Here is a 10,846-nt window from a genome sequence, read left to right as displayed (position 1 = left end):
GTATGTTTCTTTCACCTACCCTTACATATGTTGTTTCTTTTTTCTCTTTATGCATGCTTCTTATTACTTGTATGCAATCTATTATTTATGTTTCCCACAAAGATGCATTGATGAGTTTTGTTTAAAGTATTTCAAAAATACAGGTTGTCAAAGTCTACTTGCCATAAACTCTCTTCTTGCAAAGTTTTTCAAGAGTTTGTGTTAGAATAGATTTTATTGTATTCAACAAGTGAATATAAGTTGAGTGATTTATGACTTCTCTCATATGTTCATTTGTTTGTTGTGGTTTTGTCACGAATTGCCAAAGGGGGAGATTGTCAGGACATATGTGATTCACTTATTAGGAACATATGTCATTATTTTATATAATTGGCTAATCCTTTGACAAAACGTACTTTACTTATATTTGGATAGATCTAGGATGTGTTTAATATTTCAAGAAATTGTGTTTCAAGATCAAGTGTTAAAACCATGCCAATATGTCCAAAATTCAAACTGAAAAGTGCAAGTTCATTAAAGCTTGACAGCTAGCCCGACAGCTAGCCATCTATTGAGCTTGAAGAGTTGTTCCAGCCCCATGGCTCGATAGCATCTCGACAGATAGTCATCTGTCGAGGTTTATGAAAAACAGAATTTCAGTTTTGTTTTGACTCTAATCCGTGATTATGTGTTTGACTTTTTTTTTCTCACAACCCTAGACATATAAAAGGATTATTTTAAGGGCCGTCAAAGATGACACAAGTTGCACAAGTGTTGAGCAAAGTTTGTTCAAGCAAATTGTGATCGGAAACAGAATTTGCCCTAGTTCATCGTTCTTGTGTAGAAGTTGCTGTGTTTGTGCACCGTAAGATTTTGTGACTAAGCATCTTCTTGATCTTCATCATGAATGAACTGAAAAACTTTGCAGCCAACAACTTTCTCAAGTTGGTGATTAAACTCGCGTACTGGGATCCGCGCAATTGGTTAGTCATGTACTGGGAGCTGTGCATCAAAAGGAGAGATTGTTATTACAGAATAAGTCCAATTGGGTATTGGGGTAAGGGTTCAATTGTAGGTTGGTATAAAGTATTGATATTCCTTTACTTGTAACCGGTTGTTGTGATAATAGTGGATTCTCGGGAGTGATGACCTTAAAATCACTCGGTAGAGTTTTTGCCATGTTGGTTTTCCCAATTCGTAAACAAATCACCGTGTCAATTTATTTTCTACTGCATACTTAGTTTAATTGGTGATTTTTTTGTGCTACCACGCGTTTGCATATTAATTTGATTAATTAATAAATTTGCTAATTAATCAATTAATTCATCACAAGGGGTCAATACGTTTTTGACCTATCAAACTCAATTCTCCTGTACCTATAAATGGCCATTTGGCTCTCCTCTAAATCTCTTTAATTTCTACAAAACCAACCAAAACTATAAATGGGCATTCGTTTTTATATCATTCTTATAAAAAATTCAGTTCTTTCATCTCCAATATTAGTATTTGTAAATTTTTTTCATCTAGTTACGTATTCACTAAATTGTGCCAATTTAAGGAGTTCTTAGATAAATGGAGACAGGGTTTTGAATGTTTAGGGTATTGTGACCATATTAAGGAGTTGGCACTTGGCAGTGTGCTTAGGGTCACAGCATTGTGGGACAGTGGTTCTTGTGGCTTCGGGTTGCTACGTTGCAGGTCCCATAACTTAAGAATCATTAACCAGCCACAACATCGTCACCCTAGTCATTGTGGTGTCTCAATTATGGTTGTAAAGAGATATGCAAACACCCAAAACGTGTTTTTTTTTTTTTTTTGGGTAAACCCAAAACACGTTCTCTTAAAACATTGCACGGTGATTTTTTAGAACAATTTTTTAAGTTGTGTTTTAAAAAGAACCCAACCAAACAAGAGCTTGGCCTATTTGGTTTGTTCTCAACACTCAAAATATTACATAAATTTCATTAAGTTATTTACAAGAGCGTTCCCTCCACACACACACACACACAAAAGAAAAAAAAAAAAGAAAAAGAAAAAAAGATGTGATAATAGGTCTAGGTCGTTTTAGAAAACCGTTCTCCACAATGAAAAATTGAAAACAATTTTTTGTGATAGATATGATAGAATTTTTATTTATGATATCTGCTCTATAATGATTGCTTTTTATCATTAATTAAATCAAAACACCAATTGATTTTTGGTATAGTTCCAGATTTCTTATTCGATGATAAGATATTCATTTATGCTAACTAGAGCCAACTAAAAAGAAGTTTTCTAAAAGCATGTTCAAAATAATCATCAAACAATTGCTAGTATTAATTTATGGGATCCCCCCTTTTTGTTTTTAAGTTGGGTGACTAGGATGTACATTGAACCCGTTGAAATGTGAACACGTGATAATTGCTTGACATATATCCAAATCTCAAGGGGTGCAGTGTACAAAAGCACTAGATCCAAGTCAGTTCAATTGGGATAACCAAAACAGGCACAAAATTTGTCTTAGTGTGCATTTGGGTCCGACTGATGTGTTTGCCTTTTTTTTTTTTTTTTTTTTGCTGCACACGTTTTAGAGGAGACAGATATCACTGTTCATGCACTATTCATGAATAGTGCATAAACAGTAGCCAAAATTATTGACTTTTCAGCCAATTTTCAGCACACTAGTGGGTCCCGTGCACTGTTTATGGGACCCCACAAACTTCACTTTTTAGTAACTTTTCATTAAAAATTGGTCCCACGGTACTATTTACACATTTAAAAATTATTTTGCTATAGTGTTTTTCAGTTTCAACGGTATCCAAACGGACCCTTAGTGTGTCTTTCACTTTCTTTTTTTTTTTTTTTTTTTTTTTTTAAATCAAGTAATTATGGCTACCAAAGCAAATGTTAACTATTACTGGATAATTAAGACCGTAGCTAAAATCCAGTTTTGCTAACGGATTGCTTATCTAATTAGGGTTATATTGTTAGACTTATTAAGCATATTTTAACTGAAATGGCATTTTGTCTACTCCATTGGTTGTACTCTCTCTGGCTCCATCTCTGACTCTATCATCAATGGTCTACCTCGAGGGCTGGCAATAACTTAAACTCTCTTATTTAAGCTTATGGTTGTCAATAACTTTGCATCAGGTTCCGTGTAGATACAGCTGAGGTTTCCATTTTCATATAGCTTTACTTTGTCGTAACTCGCTTCTAATTCCCAATAACGTCTAGGTCATCAAATGTTGCATACTTTTGTCCCTACCATAATCTGTAAATAAATTTAAAAATATGAAAGGAAGTTGAGTTTGTTTTTACCATATTTAAAAATTGTTCAGAGGATTTTCACGGCTTTATTTAATGAAAAATGGTAGATGATTATCAGTTAGAAATTTGAGAGCAAACAGCTAAGTGGCTAACTGCTGATTGAAGTTGCATCACTTCAATGTATACATCTCTGATTCCTTTCTCTCTCTCTCTCTCTCTCTCTCTCTTTTCTTTTTTTCTTTGTTTCAAACCAGAAGAAACTACAAGGAACAATCAACTTCACCCTCATAACAGAAACAAATAGGGGGGACAGCTATCCAAATCAAAAAAGCCAAAAACTTTAGAATTAAGAGACCACCTCGCTAGCGTGTGGATAGACAAATTTGCCAATCTAGGAACCCACAAAACATAGAAATTAGAAGAGACAGACAAAATATTCAGTCATTTGTAATTGCAATACATAAGAAATAGTATTCTACCCGTTCTGAATACATCTCTGATTACCATTTAGGCAGTACATAAGAAATTGTTGATCACCGCCCTGCCGCCTAGCTAGTGCATATTCAAGTCATGGTATTATCTTGAAAAGTTTTTATTTTATATTAATAATTCGAAAATTTAAGAAAAAAAATTCGAACGTCTATATTAAAAACACTAATTAAGAAAATAACAATTGGATTACAAATTTATTGGCATCTTGATAGAACTTTACATACGGTTATATCAATGAAATTTTGTAACTAATTTCGAAAGAAATTCAATAGTTTAATGTATTATACCAGAGATGAGAAAGTGAAAAATGATACCCTAAACACATTTCATATAACTAGGTACTCTAATTTTTTCGTTATAGGTGCACCATTCATCGTAATACTATTTATAGATTTTTTTAAAAGGATTTTTTTTTTTGCTAAATAAATTTATTTAAAAGGATTTAACCTACATCTAATCTCACTCATGCATATGAATGGAGACAAAAACTGTCAATATTAATGTTACATCACATTAATATAGTAATATTATTCCATATTCATTAAAGTACTTTATCTTCAATGTGACCCGATGTGTGGTTGAATAAAGAAACGTGGTTATATGCCATTTGCTTTAAATTTGCAGTTACTTGAACGCAACAATCTCACATTGGCTGTCAACCAATTTGGCAATTCACAAGATCTATTATTCACGGGTTGATATTTTGAAAAAGTAGAAGATTTCATATTTTTACTGTTTATATATATAGATTTGTTTAAATAATTTTAATCTGCAATCAATCTCACCAATGCATATAAATTAAAGTAGAAGAAGATTATCAATATCACATAACCTTATCCTGATTCATCTTTTTATTCACTATAATATTTCTCCTAGTTTGACAGCATGATTTCATCTTTTCGCGGGTCCGAGCATAAACAAACAATTTTCATAATCTAGTAATGAAAATTATACAATGATTCAAGGTTCAGTTATTTCATGAATACCCTACCTAGACATGGCAAAACGGGCGGGTTGGGTTCGGGTTCGGGTTGGATCAATCGGGTTGCGGGTCAAACGGGTCGCGGGTTGAGTCGGGTCGAGTTGACCCGTATTTTTTAAACAATTTTTTTGTTTTGTTTTTTGAAATAGATGTAATCTGTCAATTGTTTATGAGTTCCTTAATTGTGATTAGATTCTCACTAGTGATATTGTTGCCAATTACCACTAAACACTTGAATTGATACCCAAATTTGGTGCAACTCTTGTTCCAGCTTTCTTGAAACTAATCTTGGTATAATCTTCGATTTATTTAAAATAGGAAGAGAAAATGAAGGTGGCAAGTAAAGAATTACAAACTATAATGGAGTACATAACATATTAAGTAAAAAAGAATAAGTAAATATTTTATAAAAATTACACCTCAATCTCAATCTACTCAACGTTGGTAGACGTGGCAAAACGGGCGGGTTGGATTCGGGTTCGGGTCGGGTCAATCGGGTTGCGAGTCAAAATGGGTCACGGGTCATTTTTAAACGGGTCAATTGAGTTACGGGTCAAACGGGTTGCAGGTCAAACGGGTCGGGTCAAACGGGTCTGACCCGTTTTGCCATGTCTAACCCTACCTAGTTGTAGCAAAATATAAATAAATTTAATAATATGCACAGTAATTGTTTCACGATACACACATCTAGTTAATAATCTATCAAGGTGTACTACTAAATTCCAAAACAATTTTCTTTGATTCTAACACCGGGCCGGGATTGCTCTAAATTCTCTTACATAAATGAAGTACATTTACGTAAATGCTAGGAAAATGAAAAGACTCTAAAAGCAATTGATATAGTGAGTCGTTACAAGAAACATAAGATGTCACAAGGGGTTTTTTTGAATTCACAAAAAATGCACTAGAATACTCCAGGGAAAAAAAAAAAGCATAAACATGCCTGGATTTTTTTAGCTAGTATCAAAAATTTGAATGCATAGGGGAATATAACCATTATTTATAATAATATTAAGAAAAATTTTCAAGGTCATATAAAAAGTAAGATTTTTTTTTTTTTTTTTCCTTTAATAATTTGATGATTACAATGAAGGAGGGATAGATTTGAAACTTTGCTGTTTCTATTAGAAATTCTAAGAAATTCTAGTCAGTTGACTTACAAGACTTTTGATGATTTTCCCTTGATGATAAAAGAAAATAATTGAAAAATTAAAAAATGAGTAAATTTGCCACATAAGCAACAATATATTGAACAAAATGCTTTATTTAAACAAATCACACAATTGGATTTTATTGCAGCAAAATAGATTTTTCTATAAATATTTAGAATGATCATAGGTAATAGATGAGAACAAGAGCCAGTTCATTAAAAACTTAGGAATGAAATGTTTGTTTGGTTCAAACATTTCTAGTTAGGAGAACTTCCGCAATCAATTTGTCCAAGTTCTGATAAGAAGTTCCACCAGGTCTGGTAGCTACCTCTGCCTTTGTCTTCCACTCTAGTACTTTTTTCTTCATTTCACTACCTTTTTTGCCATCCATTAGCTCTCTAACAAGGTTCTCCACTTCATCTCTTTGAACATTATTATCTATCTCCATCCCGAAGCCCCATACAGTACAACAGTATATACAGTTGATTTGTTGCTCTGCAAAGAAGGGCCAAGAGAGCATTGGCACTCCACTACACACACTTTCAAGTGTTGAATTCCACCCATTATGCGTCAAAAAACCCCCAATTGATGGGTGCTTTAGGATTTGTTCTTGAGGACACCAACTTGCTAACATGCCTCTATTTTTAGTTCTAGTAACAAATTCAGGTGGAACAATAGCTATATCACCTACCACAAGATCAGGCCTTATAACCCATAAGAAGGGTTTTTCACTGTTTGCTAAACCCCAAGCAAATTCTATGAGCTGTTGAGGTGTTATAACAGTTATACTTCCAAAATTTACATAAACTACAGAGTTGGGTTCTTTTGAATTTAGCCATTCCACACACCCTAGTTCTTCTTTCCATAGATTGGAATTTATTGATTTCAAATTGTCATCCTCAATCTGATCAGCAAGCAATAAAAGTGGTCCAATGGTGTATATACAGGGAAGCATGGAGGATAAAGCATCCAACGCGTCCTGTTCAAAGGAGTCGAATGTGTTCAAAATGATTGCTGAAGCTCTAGAAGTCCTCTCGGTCTCATGGAGGACGAACTTGAGTACGATGTCGTTCTCATCTGTAGTTCTTATGAAATTCGGAAGATCCTTAAGACGAATATTCTTCATTCCTGGTATCCAATCTATTTTTGTTTCCAAGTATCCATTTGTTAGATAGCTTGCATCTGTGAATAACACAAAAATAGGATTCACATTTGTGAATGACCTACTTGAATGATAAAATATTAAAAAACTAGTACGTAAGTTTCCAAAATAATAATAATAATAATTTGGTAAAATTTTTGTCTACTCAATTCAAGCCAAAAAAAAAAAAAAAAAAAACCGAGTATGTAGCTACGTCTACAAGACTCGGTTTCTCTGTGCACAAGAAATCTCAATATAGTATATTATATTTTCATTCAGCATATGAACCCCATCTCTAACAAGGTATGTAATTGACATAGGGTTAAAGCTATTGTAGGTCTCCCATTCACATCTCCTATGTGTAGGTTTATACCTTATACTTTTCATTTGTCTGTACGTTTTTGATTTAAAATTAACATATATAATGATTGGATAATACCTTTGAGTGGTATTAAACCTCGTTCAACTAGATGGCGAAAATGCATATAGCTCAAGAAGCCGCACGAACTAGGTGTCCAGAATTGGACGTCTGGAATTCCAAACTTGTCAGCAGCATCAAGAGTGAAAGACATACAACCATCAGAGATAATACAAGTCACAGGCGGCACGTTCGAAGACGAAGTGTCGTTGAGTTTGGAAAGGAGGTTGCAAAATGGGACTAGGCAATTCTTTGAGGTGGAGTCGCAAAGCGAGGCAGCGTCTTGGCTGACATCTGCGTCTGATGGTGGGAGGCCATCAGGAATGGTTTCGAAGTGAAAGTTCGGCAATCCATCAAGGGCGTTGGGGCCTTTGGACCTAAGCAAGCGTTTGCGGTTGTACTCTGTGTGTACAAAAGTGACGTGAAAGCCTTTATGGTGGAGGAGTTTTGCAAGCTTGAGCATTGGAGTAATGTGGCCTTGTAGTGGGACTGGGACACAAACAACATGAGGTCTAGTAGCTGTAGCTCCCGTTATGGAACCCATCTTTCTCTCTCTCTCTGAAATACACACACAAAAATAGAAAATATATAGGACAGTTCAGAGTTATCAGAGGTCATTCCAGCCCTTTCATTTTATAGACTTACTGCCAAACATAACAGAGCTTTTACTGAGTATTTTTGTCTTTTTCATGGGAAACTACTGTTTGACACTGAACTCTTGACGGCAAGAATAGCCATTATACTATTTTTTGAAATTATTAATGTTTTACCACGGTTTAAGAAATATCTAATAACTTTTCACTTTTTTAAATCTCAATTTTTTAACATAGGACTTTATGAAAGTTTGCTTAGTACTCGAGTTTATGAAACTCGAGTTCCTTGTGATAAAACTATTTGCCAGTGTTTAAACAATGAAAAAAAAAAAAAAAAAATTAGAGAAGTCAACAATTGTGGCCTCCCATCCTACTTGAGCCTGACAAAAGAAGGAAAAATGAGAAACCCACGCCTGGAAGAATAAGAAACAAAATTGAAAGCCCATGAGAAAACTATTTGCCTATGTTTAAATAATGAAAAAAAAAAAAAAAGAAGTCAACAATTGTGGCCTCCCATCCCACATGAGCCTGACAAAAGAAAGAAAAAAGAGAAACCCACACTTGGAAGAATAAGAAACAAAGCTGAAAGCCAACGAGGGAAAAAAATTTAGATAAGTCAACAATTGTGACTGTGTGAGTGTTGTGTTCCTTACATGGTACTTGAGTGTATAAACTCGAGTTCCACATAATTGGATTCCGAGTGCCATTTTTTATGAAACTCGATTTTCTTAAACTCGAATTCTATGTTAAACTCGAGTTTTTAATACTTGAGTTTTAAAAAAGTGGTATATTTTTAGATATTTCTCAAACAATGATAAAACACTAATAATTTCAAGTAACAGTGATATTTGGTTATTTTTGCCGAACTTTCACACTTACCTCTACCCAGCTAGGTGGTTGGACCATCTCATTAAAACAAAAAAGTTTCAAAATTTCAATTCCACTTATGAATTATGACCTGTACTCAGCAACCTCATTAAAAACACCATGCCCCATGTCCTAATTAATATTGCTACTACCCTGATCTTTCTCTGTCTCTGACTCTCTTAAAAATGGCATGTTTTGAGTTCAATGGCGATCACGTGGCTTTTTATTTGTCACGTTTTTATACCTGAAAAATAAACGACGATAATGGTAGCTAGAGTATTTATTTAGTCATTAGTGTTGGTCAGGGCCCCAATCAGGCGTGGTCAAGGCTTAGACTCAAGTCAGTTTATATATATGTGGCTGTAAATGATTGAGTTAAATATATAGTGTACAAAATGTTTAAATTTTAATTGTTTATTTTTTGTATTTTAAAATTATACATAAAAAATGAATTTATTAGGTTCAAGATGATCAAGATGAACACATTTTACTTGTATTTGAGTAAATTTAAGTAAGTTCAAGATGATCATTACAAGTGGTTTCATTGAAGACATGAAGATTACTCAAGAACTGCTCAAGAAAATGTGAATCAACAGGTCCCAATACATTTTCGATACTTGTCGATTTATCGAGAGTTATTGAAGCTCAATACTTTTCTCGATACCTCTTGATCTATCGAGCTTACGGGATTTCTGATATAGACTGCAACATTTTAATTCTATTGGCTATTTGTTTATGGGTTTGTACAATTCTTATAGGACTAGGAAAGCCCAAGGTTTGTATAAACCTAATTGGAATAGGAGAGCTAATTAAAAAGGCCCATAAAGAGGTGGAGAAAGAAAACCTTAACCCTAGAAAGCTTGATAAGATTTTCTTTTTGAAATCCTAGCCTCCTACAAAAAAATAGATATTAATATGTTTTTTGTACGCTTTTGGGTTCTGTAGCCAAGCAGAGTCTCTAGCTTCAACATTATCTCATTGGTGTTTCTATGTAAAGCTCTTACAAATCAGCTACAACAATCAATGGGTTGCTTTGGAGTTAATCACGTACTGGGATCCGTGCGAAGAAGCTAGTCACAGATTGGAGATTTGTGCAAAGCAAAGAAGTCCACTAGAAGATCAAGTTTAATTGGGTATTGAAGCAAATGTTCAATTGTAGGTTAGTATTTTGGGATAGGCTAGGATAGTGGTAAGATTCCTCATACTTGTAACCGCTTGATTATTGATTAGTGGATTCTTGGGAGTGGTGACCTTAAATTCACCCGGTGGAGCTTTTGCCTTGCGAGAGGTTTCACTCATTTGTCAAGAAATCACCGTGTTAATTTATTTTCTGTTGTATTTAGTTTATTTGGTGATTTGTTGGTGCCTCCATGATTTGCATGTAATTTTATCTAATTAATTAACTTGGGTAATTGAATTAATTAACTAGGGTCAATCTATTTTAACCCAATAGGAACCATGCTATGAGCCTAGTGGTGTTGATTTGCTTGCTATTTCTGCCCCAAACATCGCATTTCTAGTCTTCTATAAGGTGGATGCATGGATGAGTTTTTCACCCTTTTCCTCCTTTCTCAAGATTTTTTTTATATGCTATTTGGAAGTTTTTTCGTGTTGTATTCTGTAAAAACAAATAAGTGCAGGACAATAATTGAATTTTTCTGCCCTTACCAAAACAATATTGGTTGTACATCATATATATAATACGTGTTTGAGTTACAAATTACAAGAGGATAAAGTTACAGGTAGAAGGAGTTCAAAATACAAAAGAAGTCTATCTTTGACAACTGTTCTTATCACTAGCTATATTTGCACAACTCTTTTGAATTTTGGAATTCAAAGACTCCTCTTTATCACAACTAGCTTGGATTCGTATTTTGGATTTGTTGCTGATCTTATCCTTAACACACCCCTTCAAGCTCAACTGTATAGGGACAACATTGAGCTTGGAATGGAGCAACGCAAACATGGAGGAAG

General features: G+C 34.2%; 1 protein-coding gene across 2 annotated transcripts; it reads right to left on the bottom strand.

The window, feature by feature from the left end:
• Nucleotides 1–5,994: 5,994 nt before the first annotated feature.
• On the bottom strand, nt 5,995–7,956 carry LOC126707272 (7-deoxyloganetin glucosyltransferase-like). 2 transcript variants are annotated; one of them, XM_050406861.1, is made up of 2 exons: nt 7,434–7,956; nt 5,995–7,035 (listed from the first exon to the last, which is right to left on the bottom strand). In XM_050406861.1, exons 1-2 carry the CDS (start codon nt 7,954–7,956, stop codon nt 6,101–6,103), a joined length of 1,458 nt encoding a protein of 485 aa, XP_050262818.1. In that variant the 3' UTR covers nt 5,995–6,100. The 2 variants fall into 2 exon arrangements, with proteins under 2 accessions (XP_050262818.1, XP_050262819.1); XM_050406862.1 differs by having other exon boundaries at nt 5,995–6,993.
• Nucleotides 7,957–10,846: the final 2,890 nt, after the last annotated feature.

Source organism: Quercus robur, chromosome 11 (assembly GCF_932294415.1).
Source record: "Quercus robur chromosome 11, dhQueRobu3.1, whole genome shotgun sequence".
Taxonomy (NCBI): domain Eukaryota; kingdom Viridiplantae; phylum Streptophyta; class Magnoliopsida; order Fagales; family Fagaceae; genus Quercus; species Quercus robur.
This window is presented reverse-complemented; position numbering and strand designations above follow the sequence as displayed.

Bases quoted from the DNA above. Each gene is read 5' to 3' on its own strand.
- LOC126707272 (XM_050406861.1), bottom strand. From the start codon at position 7,956: ATGGGTTCCATAACGGGAGCTACAGCTACTAGACCTCATGTTGTTTGT. The intron at 7,036-7,433 runs GTATTATCCAAT...TGTTATTCACAG, and splicing joins AGGTTTAATACCACTCAAAG to ATGCAAGCTATCTAACAAAT.